General features: G+C 40.1%; 1 protein-coding gene across 1 annotated transcript in view; it reads right to left on the bottom strand.

The window, feature by feature from the left end:
- The window catches only part of LOC306664979 (testis-expressed protein 38-like), a gene marked incomplete at both ends in the record, with an annotated part of 41,713 nt that extends 16,952 nt beyond the window's left edge, over nt 1-24,761 (bottom strand). The window contains one exon of the mRNA XM_079146131.1: nt 24,649-24,761. Coding sequence (XP_079002257.1) covers nt 24,649-24,761 — 113 coding nt within the window. The remainder of the gene's footprint in view (nt 1-24,648) is intronic.
- Between the last annotated feature and the right edge of the window lie 512 nt (nt 24,762-25,273).

The following is a 25,273-nucleotide window of genomic DNA, read 5'->3' on the forward strand; positions in this document are numbered from 1 at the left end:
CTATCTCACCTTTTCTGAGGGTCAGGGTTCTGAGAATTGGCTCAGCTGGGTGGTTCTGGTTCACGGTCTCCCATGGGCTTGGGTCCAGCTGTCCACTAGGGTTGCAGTGCTAACCATGGGATGGGGATGTACCATGTTTTAGTCACCTTTTTCACTGCTGCAACTAAAAACCCAACCAGCACAACTGCAGAGGAGGAAAAGTTTGAGGGCTCACGGTTCCAGAGGTCTTAGTCCACAGAAGGCTGGCTGGATTCCTCGGGGCTCAAGGGTTCGAGGTGAGGCAGAACATCAGGGCGGGAAAGTGTGGCAGAAGGAAGCAGCTTACATGGTGATAGGGAAGCAGACACAGAGATCTCCACTTGCCAGATACAAATGTATACCCCAGAGCTATGCCCCCAAGGCCCTACCTGCCTTCAATTACCACTCAATTAACCCCATCAGGGATGAATTCACTGATTAGGTTAAGGCTCTCATAACCAATCATTTCTTCTCTGAACCTTCTTGCATTGTCTCACATCCAAACCATAACATAATAGGATGCTTCTCGGCGCCCCAGTATGGCCACTGGCAGTGGATTCCACCTCCTCACTACGTGAATCTCTCCATGGGGGCTGCTCACAACATGACTTCTTTACCATAGTGAGTACTCCAAGAGACATGGCGAAACCACAGTGCAAATTCCTCCAAATTTAACCTAATCTCAGAAGGGATGTCCCATCCCATCTGCCATGTTCTATTGCCTGGCCACACAGACCAACCTTGGTGCAACCTCACAGGGAACTACACAGGTGTAGTAGTACCAGGAGGTGAGATCATGAGAGGCTGTCTTGGAAGCTGTCACTCCAGGGACCCTGCAGAACTCAGGCCTGACATACCCGGAAACCCAAACTCAGAGTGATGGTCCTCAACATGATGCTGCTCAGCCAGAGGTCTAGCTTCAGTCCTGAAAAGTGAAGGCCACCTCTGCCCAGCTGGGTCATACACCACAGGTGCAGCTGTTAGTGTTGCTTTGGAGCTGGCTCTGAGGACACACTCAGAGAGCACAGGGTGCCAGAACCAGAAGGAAGCCTCTCTGAGTCCACTATAGCCCTGCCTCCCTTCAGGAGCCTGGCCTTGTCTCTTTCCCTCTTCACACCCTATCATTTCCAAAAGGTGACTAGGTCAATATTTTTCAACCTGGGCTCTGGGACCCCAGAGATGTAGGATGTATGGCCAGGGGAAGCTCTGGTTTTGTCAGGTCTCCTTTTTATTTTCCCCCCTTTTTTATTGTTTGTTCTATCTAGTTATACATGACTGCAGAATGCCTTTGATTCATTGTTCACAAATAGAGTACAGCTTTTCATTTCTCTATCTGTACACTATGTAGAGTCAAACCATTTATGTAATCATACATGTACATAGAGTAATGATGTTTGTCTCATTCCACCATCATTCCTACCCTTACTCCCTCCCCTCCCCTCATATCCCCTCTACACAATCCAAAGATCCTCTACTCTTCCCTTACGCCCACTTCACATTGTGTATCAGAACCTACTTATCAGAAAAAACATTTGGCCTTTGGTTTTTGGGGATGGGTTTATCTCACTTAGCATCCATTTACTGCAAATGCCATAATTTTATTCTTCTTTATGGCTGAGTAATATTCCATTGCGTATATATACCACAGTTTCTTATTTCATTCATCTGTTGAGGGGCATCTAGTTTGGTTCCACAATCTAGCTATAAATTGAGATGCTATAAACATTGGCATGGGTGTGTAACTGTAGTATGCTGATTTTAGTCTTTTGGGTATAGGCCAAGGAGTGGGATAGCTGGGTCAAACAGTGGTTTCATTCCGTTTTCTAAGAAATCTCCACACTGCTTTCCAGAGTGGCTGCAACCCCACCAGCAATGTATGAGTGTACCTTTCCCCCACATCCTCGCCAACACCTATTGTTGCTTGTATTCTTGATACTAGTCATTCTAATTAGGGTGAGATGAACTCTTAGGGTAGTTCTGATTTGCATTTCTCTAATTACCAGAGATGTTGAACATTTTTTCATATATTTGCTGATCAATTGTATATCTTCTTCTGTGAAGTGCTGCTTAGTTCCTTAGTTCATTTATTGATTGGGTTATTTGTATTTTTGGTGTTAAGTTTTTTGAGTTCTTCCTAAATTCTGGAGATTAGTTCTCTATCTGAAGTGCTTGTGATAAAGACTTTTTCCCACTCTGTAGGCTCTATTCTCACATTACTTTTTTTCCATCTCCCCTTTCCTATTTTATTAAGGTATGAATACAAAAAAAAAAATGGTACCTATTTACAGTTTACATCATGGTATTTTGATATATGTATATATTGTGTAAAGACTAAATCAAGACAAGTAACATATCTGTCACCTCATACATTTAACATTATTGCACGTGTGGTGAGAACATTGAAGATCTACTCTCTTGGCAATTTTCAAGTATACCTTATTATTAAATTTAGCCATCTTCATATTATTGATTGTACCCTTTGTTGAGAAAAAGCTTTTTAGTTTGAATCCATCCCATGTATTGATTCTTGCTTTCATTTCTTGTGCTTTGGGAGTCTTGTTAAGGAAGTCTGCTCCTAAGCCAACATGATGAAGATTTGGGCCTACTTTTCATTCTGTTAGGTGCAAGGTCTCTGGTCTAATTCCTAGGTCCTTGATCCATTTTGAGTTGAGTTTTGTGCAGGGTGAGAGATAGAGGTTAGTTTCATTTTGTTGCTTATGAATTTCCAGTTTTCCCTGCACCATTTGTTGAAGAGGCTATCTTTTCTCCATTGTATGTTTTGCCATGTCAGGTCTCCTTTTAAGAGCTTATGTGGTAAGAAAAAATAAAAGCATGCCACTGATTAAAGAAAGTAAAAAGGGCTCAGTGATATAGCACTTGCTACTTGCCTACCTGTGCTAAGGTCCTGGGTTTAACCTATAGCACTAAATTTAAAAAAAAAAGCTTGAAGGCCACTGTACTCTGGTGCTTCAGCAGCCTCTCTGTCTTCACTTTTGAATGCCCCGAGCTCAGTAAAGCCACCACTAGAGGATCATTCTCAGTCACACCAAAGGAATGCAAAGAATCTGCAGTTATGTTCTGTCCTGTGGTTACCTAACCAGAGAGAAATTGCCTTGGATGAGATGCCATGATAATTGTCATCCAATCACTTTCTTGTTGCCTGGAAGGACAGTATCATAACAGAAGGCTGGTGTTGCTATTGACACAGGGCCAGCCTATCTGGATGGAAAGTGAATTGTCAGACAGACACCGCAGGCACGGAGGCACCACCGGGGGAGAGCACAGGGTCGGGAGGGAGCGTGGGCTTGAGGTAGGTCTGTTCCAGGAGTCTTGTTGGACTACTTTCCTCACCTGCAATCGCCTCACATGGTGATGGACACAATCAAATGAAATCACAGCTCATGTGGAATAAGCATAAGAAGAGGCTGTAACTGGGGGGTTGGCACCTGAGGGTACAGGGAGGGAAAGTCCCAAGCAACCAGGGCTGCCTCTGCCAAGCTCCCTCTGACTGTTACCACGAGGCAGTGCAGGTCCGGAACAGGCTTTCTTTCTTTTTTCTTTTTTCTTTAACAGAAGCCAGAAAGGCAGGTTTTAATTTGAAATTTTCCAATTTTTAAAGAACTGTGCAGGCCAAATAAAACATATTCCTGGGGCAGACCTGATCCATTGACCACCAGTTTGCAGCCCTTGAATTCCAAATGAATGATTCCATTTTAATCAAAACACTAAGAAAATTATAATAAAATTTCCACTCTCTTGAGTATTTGGCCCCTGGAAGTAATGATTCATTGCACTCTCAAGTGCCTACCATGAGCCAGGAGCAGTAAGGTTTCTAGAATACGTGTTTTCTTATCTCCTCTCTGCTCACAGGGCTCCTTTTCTCTCTTGTTTCAAGCATTAGGTGTTCTGCCTATAGGAAAATGGGGAAATCGAAGGAAAGAAACACGTAGGTCTGGAATAGAAGATGGGCAGGAGCCTCATTCACAAGTGGAAGGTAAAATTATGCCCCTCAATCTACCATCTCTGAACCCTCGGGGACCTCATTGTGCCTGTATTGGAAGGCCCAGCAACGAAAATAGCACACATCCACTGATGACCCATTGTGCGCCAGCTCCAGCAATGTTGTTATATTACTGGGCTGCGCATTTTATTCCTCAAAACATTTCTATAACACAGGAACTTCCATTTATCACGTGAAGAAACTGAGGCCTAAAGAGGCTAAGTCACTTGTTCATGGAGCTCCCGAGTGCTGGGGCTAGGACTTGAACCCTGATGTGTCTGACTCCAGGGCACACATTTTAAACTCCCTAATGAATGAATGCAGGGTAAGCTGAAGCCCCATACCGCTCTTCCTCGGCTCCCATCCTCCAATCCCGCCCCACACACCCCCGACTCCAGCGCTGTTTCTGGGACTTTAAGACCCAGAGTTACATTTTCTGCAGATTTCCAGGGAGAGCCTTGGGGCCATCACTCCTTTTGCAGCTCAAGGTGTTGCCATTTGTCCTGGGCCTCCCAGGAGCCATCAATATGTAGACACCTGCTTAGCTCCCTCCTGTCATGCTGATCCGCGCTGCTGCGTCATTTGCCTTTGAGATGTGTTGAATGAAGGAGGAAGATCCAAGAAAGGAGCATGTTTTACGGATCAAGGAGCGTTATTACTTACCCGTGTGCTTGTGTCTGTTATTTCCCCCTGTACCCTAGTGTATAATCAGAGCTCATAAAAGTGCTACTGTGTGGGAGGTCTGCATTTCCTCCTTATTAAGTATCCCCAGATGTTCATAGATCCTTACACTTCATGCTCCCGGCCTGCTTCGTTCACGGTGTAGCCTCACTGTTCCTATTTGCCTCGACTGAGGAGCTCAGCACGACCCACCCTGTGGTTGGCTAATCAGTCATCATTCCCCGACATTACAACTCAACGTCGCCATGAAAGTCTGTTTCCTCCTTGATGTGGTCAAGCGTCTGCTGTCTGCTCTGATTCAGAAATCCCTCTTTCATGAGAACCCGACTCGCAACGGCAGATGGATTTCCCTGCTGCTCCTGGAAGTCACCAATTGCACCCCCTTGATGCAATCAGAGAAGTCCCTGGGTAGTGCATGCTGACCCAAAGGCTAGACAGGACTTCATCAAATATTTTTATGCATACCAGATAGCAAACCTGCTGTGATGAAAGTAGGAAACACTGTGTTCCTCCAGAGAGGTCCAACGGTCCAGGATACTCAGGAAGGTCTAGGAGAGGGCCTCCTTGCTTCCCTTCCCAAACCAACCCAAAGACCAGCTCCCGCCCTGGGCTTATGGCTCCGACCTGCAGGATTTGGCCTTCATTACCTGGAAAGGACACGCAAGGGTCTGAGAATGACCTGAGATGTAGTCTGTATAACTGGAATAGAATTCTCACTTGGCCATGTGTTCATTCTGTGATCTAGAGAAAATCACTGAATTTGGAGGTTTCATTTTCCTCACACATAAAATGGAAATAACAGGAAGAAAAATGATCTCACAAAATAATTGTCAGAATTAAATAAATTAGCATGTGTAAATGTGTTTGGAACAGAATAAACTTTCATCGAAATTTAAATGAATTTCTGAAACAAAAGAATGAAGATATTTCTTTTCGTTTTCTCTGCACCCCATAAAGGTAAAAGAAATAGCATAGTCTCAGGCTAGTCTGTGAAGGGTCTCTATTGGCATAATGGTGGGATTCAGACCATCTTATTCCTGGCATCTTTTCTCTACCTGGCCAAGAAGTCTAGTGTCACATTTTCTTTAACTCTAGTCTTGTATGTTAAAATATTTTTTGTAATAACAAATTTTTTATTAAATTTTTATTACTAAAAGTTTAAGTATACAGAATAGTAAAAAGAAGAGCAAAATGTACAACCTACCAGCTAATGTCAAATGTTAGCACTTTGCCATATTGTATATGAACATATATGATATGTACATATCCATGTAGTTGTGCAAATGCATATGCACACACACTCATTTGCTGAACTACTACAAACACAATGATTCTTTGCTGTAGTATGGATCAGGAATGTCCTCCAAAAGCTTTAATTTGTTAAAGACTCAGTTCCCAGCTTAGCACTATTGGTAATGCTACAAACTTCATGAGTTGGGACCTAATTATAAATCTTCAGGTCATTGGAAGGTGTACCTTTACAGGGGATTGTGGGGCCCCATTTTTTTTTTTTTTTTTTATGCTTCCTGGATACCAGGTAGGCAGTTTTTCCCATCATGCAATTTCTACCATGTTACTTCAACAAAGATCCAAAAGCAGTATGGTTAATCAATCATGGACTGAAACCTCCAAAATTGTGAGCCAAAATAAACTTTTTCTCTTTATAAATTGATTTTATCAAGTATTGTTATAGTGACAGAAAACTGATCAGCACATTCTGCATCCAAAATTAGTTAGGCATCTACAAAGGATGTCATACATTTATACAACTATAATAGTAGTATACACTAACCAAATTAACAATTCCCTAATATCATCTATAATGAAGTTCATTTCAATATTTTCCCAATTAGTTTCAAAACATATCTCATAAATTTAGGGGGGATAGGAATCCAATAAAAATTGTATTTGATTATTGTGGCTCTTAAGTCTTTCAAAATCTAGAACAAACCATTTCCCCTCCCAATCCCATTCCCAGCCTACCTGCCACATTCACAGTTTTTGTTCCCTTTCATGCTGTGATCCTGGGACTCACATGGTGACCCATCTTCTGACATTTGACCTGGCTCTTGAAGACTAGCTTAGACTGGTCGATGTGGAGGAGTATAAAAAGAATTCCAGCAAAGGAGCAGCATGAGCAAAGACATAGAAACAGGAAAGCCTGGGACGTGTACAAGGAACAGTGAGTCTGACTAGAGAATGGGAAATCCCTGCTGACACAACCCACAGTGACGGAAAAGGCATCCGAAGTGGTCCATTCCCAGGAAGGACCCAGCGCACCATGGAATACACTTGGGATCCAGAAGTAAGAACAAGCATTTTTTCACTGTTCCCCCTTTGGGTTACAGCTAACTTTTCCTCACAGGGTGCCTTTGAGGTCTCCCTCCCCCTTGGTCTTCCTCCTTCCTGTTCTACTTCTTGCCCTCTAGCACTTTGCCTTCACCTCCCTGCCACTTTCTATACCTCTGCTGCCAAACCCCGATCTGTGCTTCCTCCAAAGAGCAGCCCTGCAAGGCAACTCATCTCTTCCTGTTAAATTGACTGCTTCTCATAACTTTGATTTATTATCATACTAAATATACTAAAGATAAAGATGATAAGAGGCCAGGTGGATGAAAGAAAAGAATCCTGCCCTGATTCGTGAGGCTGGCTGTATCTCCAGGTTGAATTTGGTCATCAAGGATTTCTGAGCCAGGGAGGGATCTGATGTGAAGTCTTGGAATGCAGCCATGTTGGAGGGGTGCAGGAAGTGGGCTGGAGAGGAGCAGCAACCCAAGGAAGGGAGGTTCAGGTGGACACCCCAACCAGCAGGCAGCAGGTGACTCTGACAGCATGAATGCCACTGTCCAAAGACAGCATCTTGAGCTCAAGGAGAATAGTACCAAGGACAAATCCTCAGGGGACACACAAAGGCTGGGAAGAAAAAGAAGTTCCTGGGAAGAAGATGGAACAGACTCATTCTGAGAGGGAGGATGAGGACCAGTCCTTCCCTGTATAACAGAAGTAAGTGAAGAAATGTTCCACAAGAAAGAGTGGTAATGGGCCAATGCTGAACCACTGTTGCAGAAATGAGAACGGAACGAGATGTGGGATGGGTGTCCAGCTGACTCTCGTCCTCCTCCAGCCCATCACTCGCTCCCCAACATCCATCTTCCTCTCCCATAGTCCTCCCTGCCATCCACAGCATGTCTCTCCTCTGAACTCTGGAGCCCATTCCCTCTGTCTCCTTTCTGTATCAGTCTCCCCTCCTCTCTCCTCTTTTATCCCTCAGCCGATAAAGAAACTTAAGACTCTTTTTTTATATTATTATTTTATTTTGAGACAGTCTCATTAAGTTGCTGAGCCTGGCCTCAAACTTGGGATCTTCCTGCCTCAGCCTCTTGAGTTGCTGGGATTGCAGGCATGAACTTTTTATATGGTGAGGTTCAAGACTCTTCTATCTTAAAACATCAAAACAACCAGCCTCCCTTGATCCCATATCTGTATCTAAAGCTTGCCCTCATTCTCTGTGGTGCCACATTCAAGCTCTTTAAGGAAGTGACCTGGGTCCATTTTGTCTCCTCTTACTCTTTTTTTGCTGCTGTCCCCTCCTCCAAAGCTGTCCTCATTAGGGTCACTCTATTTGGTCAATCCATGGGCAATTTTCCTAGCTGGTCTCTGCAAGTAATTTGATATATATTTTTTTCTTTTTCTTAATAATCTCCTCTGGCCTTGCTTCTGAAACACCATTTACTCCTGATCTTTCCCATCCCTTTCTGTCTCCTCTGCCTTTATGCTGTACAGCTCCCTTTGGCATAGTTTTTATGTGATGAGTTCCAGATCCAGGTCCCTAGCCCCAGCCTTCCCTCTGAGTGTTGTCTACTGACAGTTCAGCTTCTGCTCAACATGCAGTTATGTACCGTGTAGTAGGTGCTGCTGAAGCACTAAATGAATCATCCACTTATTCACATCCCATCCGCTATGGTTGGAATATTTTTCCCCTCCCACACTCCTGTTGGAATTTTATTGCCATTGTAACAACATTCTAAGGTGGGACCTTAAAGAGGCCTTTAGTCCATGGGTGCTCTGTCCTCACAAATGGATTCAAGTCATCAAAGAAGTGAGTGTGTTATTGCAGAAGTGGGCTCCTTGGAAAAGACAGTTCAACTTCCTCTTCTTCCTCTTGCTCTTTGTCCTTCTGCAGTAGGAAGATGCAGGAAGGCCCTTGATATCTGCTGGCCTTGATCTTGGACTTCCCGTGTCTGAACTGTGAACCAACACATTTCTATTATTTGTGTATTACTCAGTCTTAGGTATTCTGTGGCATCAGCACAACAAGACTGAAAAAACCCAAACTGAAAAAATCCCATGACTGCAAACTGAGCTCTTTTTCCTCATCATCAAGCTCCTCCTCATTCTTCTGTGAGGTTGGTCATAAAAAGGTCTCTGGTCTTGCACATCCCCATCCTTCACCCCTTCACTCCACATACAGCTAGTCCCAGAACCTGCTCATTCCCCACTTCATTATCTTGTCTTCCCACTCCCTCTGTTTTAATCCTGCCCTTCATCCTGTGTGACCTGGGTTCTCACAGAAACCTTCTGGAATCTTCTGCCTCTGGTCTGATCTCTCTCATTCTCCCTTCATGATGCTTTCTCAGTACTTTCCTCTAACATACAGTCTGATCCTATCTCCACCTGCCCTCTCTGCCCTCCTGCTTAAAACCCTGTCATTTCCCCCAAGATTTTAGGATGGGTAAACTCTGATTCATAGGAAGTAAGTTTGGAGGGTCTAGGTAGGCTCACGATGGCTAGCTGTCTCATGCTTCTCAACATTCCACTAAGTCCTTCCCCTCTTCTCTTTATAACTACCTCAAACTCCTTCCTAAGGGAAGTTTTCTCTTGGAAGTCTTCTTTATTCTGATTTAACTCCTCCTACCTTGGTGCTCTCATAGCACACATTGTATATAAACATCCACCATTGCTGATTTATTTGCAGCTTGTTTACTGGCTGTAAACTCCTTAAGAGGAGGGAGGGCTAAGTACTACTGAGCTATGACTTCCCGGTACTAAGTTTCTGTTGAATGAATGGCAATAATTTCCTTATCATTGAATCATTGGCTATTGTAGCTTGTGGGATGGAGGATCAAGCTTTTCACCTCAAATTCTACTTCAATTGTCATTTACAATATCTGTGGCTCTGGACAAATCTCTCCTTGCCCTGTGAATCAGTCTCCTTGTCTATACTATTAGGAATAATAAGAGAATCCCATATGTTCAATGCGATAATTAAATTAGATAGTCTATATAAATCATAAACAAAACATCTAGCACATAATAAATGTTTAATAAATGTTTGGTAGTCTTTTCATTTTTAAATTGAGAAATCAATTGTTTCTGGAGTGCTTGGAAGTACTCCAAAAATGAAGATCGAATAGTCTTCCTAAAAGATGTTATTAATTCCAGTATTTTTATGAATTGTCTTCATTGTTGTGAATTTGCAAAATCAAAACTTGATTTATAGCTAGGGAAAGTTCATTCCAGCTCCTGGCATAATTATCAAAACTTCCAAAAAAGGAGGGACAGAATTAATGACATGATCTTCTCCCACTGGAGGTCCCAGACTCAGATGGCTGGAGGATATCATCTTTCATTCCAGGAACTAAAGGAGGAGGTGGGAATGCTGCCACTTGCTTATGCTTAATGCCTTTTCCTGAATCAGAAGAAACTGGATGATTCTTCAAGGAATTTATCCACACCCCAGAGACTCACTAAATATTTCCACCCCTGTTCCCCAGCACATTTCTGGGACAGACCTTTCTTTCATTAGTTGAAAAGGGAATAGGGATGCAAAGGTATTTTAATATTTGTGAAAGCACATCACAAATGCTTCAGACCTCTTAAATAAAGTAGAGTATGCTCTTAAGATTAAATACAAATAATTTATGACCCCGACACACATTTTGGAATATCCAAATAAGGACCTCTTATCTTAGTCCATTTTATGTTGCTATTACAAAATATCTGAGGTTGAGTACTTTATAAAGATAAAAAGCCTTATTTCGTTCACAGTTTTGGAGTTTGAGAATCCAAGATCATGCAGTCTTATTGGTTCAGTTTCTGAGTAGGGTTCTTCTGGCTTCAATGTAACATGGCAAATGGCATCACGTTGGGAGAACATGAAGAGAGGGAGAGATCACACAGTGAGACCAGAAGCCAGGGTGATTCAAGAGGCAGGCTTGCTTGTTCTTTTGTAACAACCCACTATCTTGAGAACTAGCTCTCTCCTTGAGACCAGCATTAATCCCTTCCAGGGCAATGCCCACCATGGCTAAGTTAGCTCACACTGGGCCCTACCTCGACATTACTACACTGCAGTATTCCGACTACAGTACATAATCCTCTGGAGGACAAACTTCATCTAAACGATAGCACTCTTAAGCATACAGGAAAACTAACTATAGAATTTTGAAAGCCTATCTTGGTTACTGAGAGCTCATTTCAACAGCTGATCAAACAGTAACACAAACTGTTTGACAAACCACTGATCATTTCAAATTCTATTAATACCCCCTTACCTGCACAAACATTTATGTTTGGACTCAATCCAGCTGTTGCTGTTACCAGATGGTTTATAGATGCATGCTAAGACACATCTGAGAGGTAACATCTGGAAATCTTAGAATCACATTCTTTTTGCTAAAATATGCCTGCAGGGGTGAGGGACTCAAAAAGAGAAAAATCCAAACCTTTAATGGTTATTGTGAAGGATGTGAGATATTAAAGTTTTTTGGTCTTAATTAAAACTTCCAGAGAACAAAAGAGAAGTTGACCTTACATTCTAACTGAAAAAAATATTAATTTCAAAAAGGAGTACCACCTTTTGAATTGTGTTATTTAGAAGTCATTCTTCATCTTTATGAAATTGAAGATTACAAGAGCATCATCTTTAGTAGAAGTTTATGAAAATGTCCAAGAGTACTTGCTAAGTCTGCCTTCAAAATCATCTTCACAGCAGTGGTGACAGGTTAGCACGGACCCTCCACAAGCATGTTTGCTCCAAGGCACCTATGACCAAAAAACCTGCCTAGATTGTTGCAATGTTTAATGAGATAATGAATATTAAAAAACTTTGGAAAACGTCCATTAATGCGTTAGTTCCTGTTAAAGACAGACTGCTTGGCCAGAACTCACTTTACAGAAATAGTCTTGGAGTAGAGCAAAGCAAAAAGGACTAGCTTAGGCAGGTATAAAACACAGCTCAGTCATCATTTTCAGATCAGTGCTCAGGGATCAGCTTGCATTATAGACCTGGGGAGGAGATGAAACATGGTTATACATTTTTTTTTCTAACTTAAAATTATTCTATGTAGAATATTATCCTAATTTGAAACTTCCTTCCCTACTTGTGGGTTTCAAACTTTTGGGAGTCACAGAGATATCACAAAGGGTCCATGGATTCTTATGCAGAGTCAGCTATGAGGGAAGACTAGACAATGTGCATTTACTAGGCCTTGGGAAAATATTAATGAATGAATGAATGAATGAATGGTCCGTTTTACTCACTTATTTTATGCTATACTTCAAATCATGTGAATGCCACTGAATTGCAGTTATCTTTGCTTGCATAACAAACAACCCCCAAAATTAATGGATTAAAATAACAATTTATTAGCCAGGTGCAGTGGCATGTGCCTGTAATCCCAGCAGCTCTGGAGGCTGAGGCAGGAGGCTCATGAGTTCAAAGCCAGCCTCAACAACTTAGCAAGGTCCTAAGCAACTCAGTAAGACCCTGTCTCTAAACAAAATACAAAAATGGGCTAGGGATGTGGCTCAGTGATTAAATGCCCTTCGGTTCAATCCCTGGCATCATGACTCTGTGCACTGGCTGTGTGGTGCTGCTAGTTTTACCTAGGATCATTTCTGGGTGGTAGATCAGCTGGTGACTGGGTTGATAGCTCAGCTGACAGCTGGGCCTCTCTCTCTCTCTCTGGGTATGATCTTCCCTCCTTAGGAAACTAAACCATCTTTCTCCTGTGATGGCAGCTGGGTCCCAAGAAGGCACGCCTTGGTATGCAGGTGCTTACCAATGAAGTCAAGTTTACTGATGTCCTCTTGGCTACAGCAGGATACAGTCACATCCACTATCCACTAAACCTGGAGATTTGAGTCTTTGCAGACACAATTGTGACAATCTACAGCATTGTGATTAATTATAAATTCTTCTAAAAGGACTGCTGAATAGCTTGTGATCAGAATATTTCTCAGTCATCAGACTTGTCATTAAAACTTCAGTTACTCTTGTGAGGCTCCACTAAAACTGCTTGATAATGTAAAGGGATCCCTGTTGCCAAAAGAGATAGGAACTGGTACTTTACATAAATGCACCAGCTGCCAGTACCTTAAAATATTTGGTCTTGTGAACATTTGGAATGAGGTTTGACATATTAGAAAATGCTGCCTCAAAGTTTGTTTCTTTGTTACGTTTTCCACAATATCAGGTCCATGAATGTTAAACGAAGAACGCTTGGAAAGTTAGATCATCATGGTATCTTTCCTAGAGGAATAGATTCAGAGTTTCTGTTCTCTCCTCTTGAATGCTTCAGGCCCACCCCTGGTTCCTATGGCTTTAGTGTAGAAGGATAAAGTACCAAAATCAGCCTTTGAAAAAGTGAAATGTTGTAAAAAACTGGTGAATATAAAACCTCTAATTCTAAATGCTAGTTGTAATTATGAAAAAAAGTAAAATGCTGAAACATAAAGTTTATTAATTTCTAGATACTTTCTAAAGTGCCAGACAATGGCTAGAAAGTAAAAAGGTCATCAACCAACAAGAGAAGAGAATTCAAGGGAGATGGTGGGTATGTTAGTTTTCTGTCACTGTAACAAAATACCTCATATAATCAACTGAAAAAATAGGAAAACTTTATTTCAACTCATGGTGATGAATATTTCAGTCCATAGTTGGTTGACCCACTGCTTTGGGGCATGTGATTTGGTAGTACTTCATGGCAGAAACATGTGGTAGAAAAATCTGCTCATATTGTGGTAAACAGGAAGCAAAAAGGAGAAAGGAAAGGCCAGGGTCCCAATCGCTCTTTCAAGGGCACACCAATGACCTAACTTCCTTCCACTAGGCCCCACCTCCTAAAGTTTCCACCACCTCCCAATAGCACCACAGGCTGAAAAACAATTCTTTAATACCTGGTCCTTCAGGGCCACTTATTCAAACTAGAGCAGTGGGTAAATAAATATGCACAATACCTAAGAGAATCTCATTGTCATCCCAGTCAGAGGCGTAAAATCAAAACTACAAATTTAAGTTTTGTAGTGAGTTGGATATTTTTCCATCTTCATTGATGACAATGAATTCTCTTTGGACAATCAATAAACTGTCTAGGTAAGGAGACCCAGAGAAGGAGGTCTAGTTTCTTAGGTAGCCTCCTTACAAGGACCTACACTACCCAAGTGTAGGAAGCAGCTCATAGGCTTGTGACTACCTGCAGGCAGCATCACTTCAGCATGCTCTGAGAGGCTATGGTCTGTTACCTTGGCACTGAAATGTAGCAAGTTACTGTGTCATCTTTTTGGGGAGCTTCCTGTGGCACCTCCAACAGTTTTCTATCTGGGCTATTTCTGACAATATATTTCTAACAGACCATTTTCTCAGTTCCTCCTCTGTGAATTAGCAATTCTTTGTACTGTCCTTTTGATTAATTAACTGAAAATGTATCAAATGGCAACTGTGTTCCAGGTCCTATTGGAGATATGCAGTGGAAACACCGTTGGTTAAGGGAAAGAGATCACCAAATAGTCTTTCCCCAAATTAGGAGGGGATCATTTTAGAAGTGTAAGTCCCTGAATGGCCTTACCCAACCTAGATATCCTCCTTTGGGCTTGTATCTCTCAGGATAATTGTAGAATGTACCAAGAATGCAATGTCCTGAGATGAGAAGGAATTGTTTGAAAGTATCCAGGCTGCATGTTCTTTCCTCCAGAACAGGATGCTCCACAAAATGTGAGCTCAGTGATCCTAGTTCATCCAAGCTCTAAAACCAAGTTAGAGTGATTACAGGGTCCCTCCATTGTGCTGTGACATGGAGTACACACAGATAAGGCTCCATTTATCCTGGGTAGCTTTCCTCAGCCTTGATGGACAGGTTTATCATAAATTCTAGACTTCAGTGTACTTTATTGCCTCTATGAGTAATAAATTAGCCTTATTTGACTTATTTTACAAGTGATCTGTCTCATTGGACTAGACCTAATAACTTTTGCAATAATAAAGATCAAAAGTGGTAGAAATGTCAAAGGTGGTCAGATGAAGGAACTCTTATACTATTCTCCTAGTTCCATGACCACAGGTTTCCAGCTTCCTTGCTGACCACATTTTCCATTTTGCCAGGACTCACTTTACATTCTATTCTGTTTTTGCTCTCAAGACAATGCTTAATTCTTTGGCATTGATACTTCATGCCCAATTCTATCATTCTCCTTATTTTCCAACTTTCTTTTGATCAGTTACATGTTATTATTGAAAGTTGCTAGACCTTCTCTCATGCAGCATCTCTAAAACTGAACTCATTCTTGTGGAACCTACTGCCCCTTCTGTATTCCTGGACTCCAACAATGGTTCAAAGCTAGAAATTTTAGATGATCTTTTATGGTCTATATCTGGATTACTGAATCTAATCCCTTGCTAAAAATTAGTTGGTTTGGTTTTACCTTAATTTTTGCTTTTTTTTTAACCAATATCTTGATTTTGCCCCTGAAATACCTCATCTCATCTTATGACTTTTTAATGACCTTATTATTCTTTCCCAGGACCATTACACAGATCTGCTAAATGAACTCCCCTCCACCATCTTTTTATTCTCTAAGCTATTATCTCCTGACAGCAGAGTAATTTTTTAAACATATAGTGATCATGTCAGTTCCCTGCTTTGGAATTATCTTATTGTAAAGTCCAGATTTGTTAGCCTGGCATAGAAGGCTTTCATAATCTAGTCTCATTGTGTTCTCTCTCTCTCTATTTCTCTCTCTCTCTCTCTCTCTCTCTCTCTCTCTCTCTCTCTCTCTCTCACACACACACACACACACACACACACACACACACACACACACACACACTTCAACTCCATCCAAACCTCTTAGTTTCTCAGGGAAAATAAAAGCACTGTTGAAGACTTGAAAATGAATAAAAAGTATTACTAGGAGTACCTTCCATGAAATACTGGCCTTGTCGAATGAAACTTCCAGGAACAATCTGACTTTATAGGTTGGCTGTGTGTTTTTGATTGCCTTTGATTGATGAGGAAGTTTTACAACTCTGTAGAATCAAAGGTTAAGTTTTAGAAAATTGATAGTAGTGAAAATGTTTTCTTTCATAGCAATGCAAATGATTTCTGTCTATACCTATGCAAATAAATTGTTCCACAAGACTGTAAATCACTGCAAGTCAAATCCAGATTAAACTGATTTTAACATCTTCCCAGTTTCCTCATCATTTAAGGAGTTATATAAAATCTTTTATATATGCTCATTTTGAATTTCTATGACAGTCATGAATTTGCCATTTTGAAAAATAATATTTTAATAGTTTGGAGGTCATCCACCAAGATGCTCTAGTGGACTCTCCTGAGGGGTTTGAGTAACTAACATTGCATGAGATGTGAACCTCTTGGGATGCTTAAGTCCAGGAGCATCTTTTCTTAGCTTTCAGAGTGACTCATACATCAGAAGAACACTAAATTCTTTGGCCAACAAACTTTTAATATCAGCAGAAACTGTTTTGTCGTATGTCTGCTTAAACATAATTGTGAAGATGCTAAACTTAGAACTAATATTAAAGAGAGCCAAACGAAAAATCAGATATAAACATTGATTATTAAAACTAATCTAAATTGTTTTACTTTTACATTTATTTTCATGTGCTACAGAGTGGCTATATCTTTGGGGTCATTTTTTGCCACTTTAAGAAGGTATAAAAGGATTAGAGAGCTATAGAAAGTTGTTTTCTGTGTTCAAAATCTTTGGTGGCCTGCTAAAACACCTGTATTTGACAGAGGTCAATGACCTATCTTCCACTTTTCTCTGTAAAACAGAAATTAATTACTTTGATTAAAAGTAACAATACTGGTGATTAAAACAATTTAAGAACGATAGCAACAAAGAAAACAAACTCTGTGTGTTTTGTTTCTCAAGGAAAAATTATGTGTGGTCCTAACACTTTGATTTACTTAAGTAAAAAGAAGAAAGAACATAACAAACAAAAAAACTTGAGGAAAGTAAATTTTATTTGCCATGGTGTGAGTCAACTGAGTCTATAAAGAAACCATGAACTCCATTGCTGATGGGCTTGCTTCCTTGATTTGTTTATTAACCCACAGTGTTCCATTGACCCAGATGTGGAGCACCTATTAAAAACTTGAACAACAAACATACTTTGAAATAATTATTTTTTGAGAATGTCATTCTTTTGAGAAAAGTAATGGGTGAATGATTCAAGCACTTGAAAAGATTTTAAATTAATTGTGAAAATGGCACAATCTTACTAAATGTTCAACTGAAAAAATATGTGCATAATTGATATGTAACAGAAGACATGAAAGTATTGTTTAGAATTAGGTTGTGATTTATTTCAAGTAATGCACTGTATTTCAAATTATCAATATTTAAAAATAGCCGTCTCATAAATGGGACACTCAGACAACATATGCTGCATAGAAATGTGTAGTGTGCTGCACTGCTGCCTGACAAACATTAACGTGTTGCTACTTGTGGTTTTCTGTTGACAAGTTGTAACCTATTTTTTCATACTACAGATAATTTATTAGGGGAGCCAGATGTGGTGGTGCATGCCTGGAATTCCAGAGGCTCGGGAGGCTGAGGCAGGAGGGTTGCAAGTTCAAAGCCAGCCTCAACAATTTAGTGAGGGCCTGAGCAACTTTTGAGACCCTGTCTCAAAATTTTAAAAAGTAAATAAATAAAGCAGGCTGGGGATATGGCTCAGTGGTTAAGTGCCCCTGGGTTTAATCCTTGGTAACCGATATATGTATATGTATAAATGTATATATATATGAAAATATCCTTATTCTGATTGAGAAAATGAGGACTTCACTCAGCTAGATGGAGATTTTGAAGAAATATTAGTACCTGAAATATATGGTATAAGTTATTCTGTAGAAAGTAAGAATAAATTTGAAATACATATTGTAGATGAGTTAAAACATTTTGGGGAATTCTTATGTTGCCAGGTTATCATAAGTTACCCTCCATAAGAAACTGTTAGATGAAGACTTGGATATATCTATTGTCAAAAATGCATTGTTAACCTGGATGTGGTGGTTCATGCCTGTAATCCCAGTACTCAGGAGGTTGAGGAAGAAGGATTGTAAGTTCAAGATCAGCCTTTGCTACTTAGTGAGACCCTGTCTCAAAATAAAAAATAAAACAGGCAGATATATAGCTCAGTAGTAGAGTGTACCCTGGGTTCAAACCCCTGTACCAAAAAAAAAAAAAAAAAAAAAAAAAAAAAATTCTTAAGAAATTATTTCCAAAAGCTAAAAAGTGTCAAAATAGTTTGAATGGCAAGAGAATATTGAAGTTAAAAGTTTTCAAATGTGTCCTTTAATAAATATGATTCAAAAATCATTTATGAGACTGGGGAGAGAGCTCAGTCGGTAGAGTGCTTGCCTTGCAAACACAAGGTCCTGGGTTCAATCTCCAGCATCGCAAAAAAAAAAAAAAAAAAAAAAAAAAGAAAAAAATTTATGAAAAATGTTATCTTTAAAGATTGTTTGACAGCAGATGAAATGATTATCAGATATTATGGACACAATTCACTGAAACAATTTTTAGGAAATAAACCCATAAGTTTGATTATAAATTATGAGCACTCTGCAGAGTATCGGGATATCACTATAATTTTTACATATATTACAGAAAAAGTGTTTGAGGGGGATCCACAGTGATCTTTTGCCTGGGAGTAAGGTAGTCTGTTTTTTGACTATTAACGGATTATGACTTGTTGGTACACCTTCAAAGGACTGGGTCCCAATTACAGGCAACACAGAGGGAAAACAGAACAAACAAGTGTCCTCTAAAACCTACAACATTAATGAAAAACAAGCAAGAAGGTTGTATGATGACAGATTTGATACGAATAATGAATTTTCACTGTCAGATAATTAGATGATAAATATGCCATTGTTGGAATGAACTACAACACAGTGGAACCACTATGTAAAGTTGTACTGTGAAAAAAAGAAATGAAGAATATAGCCAATGTACCTCAACCAAAGGAAGTGGATAACTACTAACTTCAAGGTTGGTGGGTATATCTGGTTGCTTTCCAAATACACCACTCCTATTAGAGGCAAAAAAAATAAAAAAAAAGGTATTGGCCTTTGTTTACTCAAATAATTAATGTGTGAATCATAATTATATGAATTGTTAGCAAATTTGTGAACAAAGAGAAGAAAGAACTCATAGATTTGTCGAATTTTAAGAGACAGCTGCTTCACATACCTAAAAGGATGCAATGAGAAACCAGCAAGATGAGGAAAGCATAATGCTTGAGGACCTACCACTGTCTAAGATGGAATGTGATTTGACAGGAGAAGCCATATAATTCTCAAATGATAAGAACAATGACAACATCAAAACAAGTCATGTGGAGCAAAACCAACAACATATCATCAAAAATATAATGTTTTGACAACATAATACTTTGAAGTATTTTGCTCCTTTCCACCAAAATTAATTGTTGATCAGGTCATGAAAATATTTGTGTGTTGTGTAATGTATAAAATGATATCATATTTGCCCAATGTCCTATTTATACAATGGCTTACATATTTAAAGCATATTTATATTGTACCAATGTTCTATTTATATAACAATATGTACTCTCACTCTGAAATATAAGATATATTCTTACATTTATAGATTATTATTTCTAATCAATTTTAATGTACCTGTGTCAATTTTGTTGAAATAGTCACAAAATTGAAAATTTGAATTTAATGGGTTAATGATTTCATCTATAATGTGAAAGGTTATTATTTATCATCTCTGGAATCTATCTCTAGATGGGAGATTTCATGCCGTAACAATAATTTTCTGTGCTTTGATTCAATTTAAAGATTATTTTTATTATTAAAAAAGATTCATTCACTTGTGAAAACACCATTTCTGAAGAATTATAGTATTTTCCTCTATGTGAATAGAAAACAATTTTGTTAGATTAAGTTGGCAAGTCCTGTTTCTCAGTCATTCACGACTTCCCTAAATCAAGTGATCAAATCACCTCTGACAACCTTTTTGAGTTTTCCCTCCCAAGATCAGACTTTACATTTGGAAAAGCTAAAATATTTCCAGAATATTATTTGCACCTAAAACTGTCTTTGAGAAAACCCTAAGAGAACAGGGAAAATGTCAAAAAATTTTTATTTTACGTTATAAGTAGAGAGATGTTAGCAATATCATATTTTTTCATGTTCCATGCTTCTTATCTACCTAGCTCAACATTTATTGTAAGAGCTGTATTGAAAGATTTATCAAATCATAAAAAGCACTTAGCCTTCCCCAAATTAAATTTGAATAGATAAAATATTATTAACTATCATAAGGTGTTTGCAATCCAAAATGTTTTTATCCTCAGGGGAAAGTGTGATCAAACACATATGCAATAGTTCTGTATTGAACCCCAGTCGAGATTTTCATATATTTCTACATTCTGATATTATTGGTTTCTGTCATAAATTGACCTCAGCCTTTCAGTGTTTGTCATCTACAGGTGACATTTGACTCTGATGTGCGGGGATCCGTGGCTGCTTGCTGACAGGGCTGCTTCAAGTGGTTCCACGAGCAGCTTCTCTTACGGGAAACCATGGCTTCTTTGTCTTTTCGCTTACCTAAAACTGCCGCTTCTCGCGCTTACAGCCTGACTAGTGGGACAGAAGACACATACTTCAAAGGTTCATCAAGCAGTTTCCCCTTTATTCCAATAACACCCTCAATATATAAGCAGTCTCATGCATAAGCAATTGTAACCAGATATGTCCATCCAATCCTGTTAAAGGTCAAGCAGTCACTCGCTCGAGCATACATGTAAAGTATATCTGTCCACGCTCTAGGCAGCTGAACTGATTATAATACAGCCAATTGTAAACGCGTTCTGCCGTTCTCCATGCATATTCAGGACGCCGTTTGCTCTCTGCCAGTTGCCATCTTCGGATGCACGTGGCGTAACCCTGGACCCCGGGTTCCACCCACCACAACTCCCCCTTTCTGTTTATAAAAGGGACCGTGCCTGTCTTAGGTTGTCCATGGCAGAGCAACATCCTTACCTGTCATTGGACAATGAGGCTCTAGCCCTCATTTCCTGTCTTAGGTTGGTATGAGCTCCCCATGAATCTTACCTGTCATTGGCTACCAGTCCAGCATAATGAACCAGAATTGGGGGGATGGGCCAGCATCAATTGCAACAAGAGCTTGGCGAATAATGGCTGTTTTTCTGTGTGGATGTATATGCATTTTGTATATGCACAGGACAGATACAACACACAAGAGACCTCCCCTGGACAAAAATTTAAACCATTCTTTTCCCCATAGAACAGCGGACTGCAGAAATGTGGCCAAATGTTGTAAAGTTAGGAGGATATAGAATAGAGGAGTTGGTAAGGGGTACAGGTAGGGCCACATCTTCACTATCCCCCATAGTTCACGCGAGTCTCCTCCGTTAATTTGGCAAGAATTCGCCAGCACCATCAGCGGGAGAAGTCTCCTCATCTTCTTCCTGTTTTTGGATCTCTGTTGAGGCCTTGACCAATCTCTCCAGCACCCAAATCGGCAATTGTGCGTCCTGTGGGAAAACACAAACAGACCCTCAGGTCCAGATTAATACCGGATCTGGGCCTTTCCATTGTCCTGATAGAATGTCCTTCCAGAGCACTTGAGGTAGATGCTTTTTATTAGGCTCTGAATGACGGTCAGCAGCCGATCGGCCCTCAGAATCAAGATTTAAAAAATTTAAAATGACTAAGACAACGGACAATTTGTCTTTTGGGGATCTGTATGATGCCCCTATTCCCCCTTTTTGTTTATAAAGCATGTTTTTAAGCGTTAAATGGGCACACTCAACAATGCTTTGTCCAGTAGGATTACAGGGAATTCCTGTGACATGTTGAATATCAAAGGTGGAACAAAATTGTTTAAAGGCCTGAGACGTATATCCAGGACCATTATCTGTTTTAATTTGTTTGGGAACTCCTAGGATGGAGAAAGAGTGTAAACAGTGTGTTATTACATCTGGTTTTTTCTCCAGTAAGAGCAGAAGCCATAATAAATCCTGAAAAGGTATCAATAGACACATGAATGAATTGTAGTTTTCCAAATTCTGAATAATGAGTTACATCCATTTGCCAAATATGATTGGGCTGAAGCCCTTTTGGATTTACTCCTAACGAGGGGTTAGGAATAAATGTAACACATTTAGCACAAGACTTGACTATGTCTCGAGCTGTTGCCTTAGGAATTTTATAACATGTTCATAGAGTGGAAGCATTTACGTGAAATTTGAAATAAAAAGTTTTTGTATTTTCAAGTGTATTAAAGATGTGTGGGTGTCTGGCGGCTATCTCTGTGAAATCATTGTGTAAACTTAAAGGACCTGGAAGGCCAGTTTGAGCCCAAACATGCCCAATAAAAAAAGGATTTTTTCTGTTCCAAATAAGTTTTTGTAAACTTTGCAAATATTTAGTAATAGTGGAGGTTGAGGGAAATCATACCAGTTAATTCTAAATTTTGAACAGCATTAACAATGTATTTGCTATCAGAGAATAGGTTAAAAGGCTCATGGTGGGTTTTGAATACTTCTATAGCTACTAATAGTTCCATTTGTTGTGCAGATAGATTATTAAACAACAATGTTTCTGTAACGTTACCTATAGTAATAGCACCTGTACCATTTTTTGATCCATCAGTAAATATAAGGGTAGCTCCTGTAATAGGTTCTTTTCGGGTGACTTTAGGAAAAATTATAGGATGTTGACTCCAAAATTGGAGAAGAGGATCAGATGACAAATGATTGTCAAACACAGCAGAAATACTAGTGAAGACTGCAGCCCATGAATTTGAATTATTAATAAGATATTGTATCTGATCAGTAGTATAAGGAGTAGTTATTGTCGAGGGATGTGACCCAAAGGTGGAAAGGGATACTTTTAATGCCTTAAGGATTAATTCTGCCACAGATTCAGTAAACAAGGCTAAGACCTTGTTAGGGGCATAATTCATGTGAACCCATAGAATAGGACCCTTTTGCCAAAACACTCCTGTGGGTAACTTATTTGTGGCCAAGACAATGAATGATAAAGGCTTAGTTAGGTCAATATGATCAAGATGAGCCTTTTCCATAGCTGTTTCAACAAGCTTGAGAGCTGTTCGAGCCTTAGGGGTAAGTACTTGCTTAGAAAGAGGGTCAGAATCACCTTTAAGAATATCAAACATGGGGCCCAAACTTGAGGTGGGTAAATGAAGGTAAGGTCTAATCCAATTAATATCACCCAAAAGTTTTTGGAAATCATTTAAAGTTCTAAGCTCATCCACCTAAACGGCAATTTTTGTGGGTTTAACCATAGTTGCATTTATGATAGATCCCAGGAAGTTTTTGGTGTCTGTCATTTATACTTTATTAATGGCAATATGTAAGCCCCGTCTTTCAAGTGACTTTAGTAAGGAATTATAACATTGCTCTAAGACAGGTTTTCCCTTATGAGCTAGCAAAATATCATCCATATAAGGATAGATTAAAAGTTGAGGGTTAATTTGTTGATACACACCAGGGTGGAAATTAATCTGATTACCTTGCCCTTCATACGGTCCTTGGCCTGTCAGCATGTTTAGATTCCATTGAAGATTGCCCGCAACTGCATTACATCGGGCAGTATCAGAACATAACTCCTAGTTAGCCACCTCCCATTTTAATATGGCTGCGCTTTTGTTAGGATTGGAAGCCATACCCAATCCCCTTAAAGTCTGTTCTGCCTGTTGAAGTGGCCAAGCTTTTGGCCATTCTGTAATTTTGATAATACTTTTGTCAGCCCCAGTATCTAATAAGCACTCAAAACTTTTGCCTTCTATCACTAACTTTGTCATAGGCCTATCTTTTAAACCCCATGTTAACATGACCATATTTTGGCCAGTGGAACCTAACCCTTTATTTCCCCTAATAATATTTTTTGATGGATATTGATCATAGCAACTGGGTAAGACCAACAATTGTGCTATGCGATCACCCTGAGCTATTATAGCTATACCTCTTGGTGAGAAGCAAGGATTTTTATTTCTCCTGTAAAATCAGGGTCTATGACTCCAGGGACAATATTTAATCCTTTTAAAGCAGAAGAACTCCTCCCCAGAACTAGTCCCAATGTTCCTTTATGTAATGGGCCGACAACCGAAGTTGGTATTGGCTGTACTCCCATCTCTGGAGTTAATACTGCTCTGGCGGAGGCACAGAGGTCTGAACATCTACTTTCTCTTTCAGAAGCTTGACTTGATTGTTCTTTTTCTATAGTTTCTAATATCTTTTCCCCTTCTCTTAACTGTTTTTGAGATTTTGGTTTTTTGGAAGTCAGACAGAAACGAACTAATGTACACATCGCTACAACAACAACAAACAGAAACCAAACAAGGAAAGGTAACACAAATAGCAACTTACACATATTTGTTATGGGATGTCCTTTGCTGTCTCTTGGGACAGCCTTTCAATATATTCTCTCTCTAGGAGAATCTTCCATTACACTCCCTCTCTAGGGGACCCTTCCGTTAAAACCTTAAAGCCACCGTTTCCTCAAATAGGGAAACCTTCTCGTTAATTATGCTAGCGAAACTGTCTTTTATATACCTGAGCGCTCACCAATTCCCAGTCCAATCCTCATTTGATTGCGGTCTGGGCCACCACTTACAGAACGTCGCGGCTTCTTCCCCGGTTGGGCCACCACTTGTGGAGATCCATGGCTGCTTGCTGACAGGGCTGCTTCAAGCGGCTCCACAAGCAGCTTCTCTTACGGGAAACCATGGCTTCTTTGTCTTTTCGTTTACCTAAAACCGCCGCTTCTCGTGCTTACGGCCCGACCAGTGGGATAGAAGACACGTACTTCAAAGGTTCATCAAGCAGCTTCCCCTTTATTCCAGTAACACCCCCAATATATAAGCAGTCTCATGCATAAGCAATTGTAACCAGATATGTCCATCCAATCCTGTTAAAGGTCAAGCAGTCACTCACTCAAGCATACATGTAAAGTATATCTGTCCACTCTCTAGGCAGCTGAACTGATTATAATACAGCCAATTGTAAATGCGTCCTGCCTTTCTCCATGCATATTCAGGACGCCGTTTGCTCTCTGCCAGTTGCCATCTTTGGATGCATGTGGCGTAACCCTGGGCCCCGGGTTCCGCCCACCACACTGATGCATGTCTCAAGCACCTCTCAGAAGCTCCAAGGGGCTTAGAAGAGTTTTATGGGAAGGGACCTTCAACATGCTTCCAAGTTGACACTGCTCAGACAACTTCCAGCCACACCAATGGGCT

This window comes from Sciurus vulgaris, assembly GCF_902686455.1.
Source record: "Sciurus vulgaris genome assembly, chromosome: 1".
Lineage (NCBI taxonomy): Eukaryota > Metazoa > Chordata > Mammalia > Rodentia > Sciuridae > Sciurus > Sciurus vulgaris.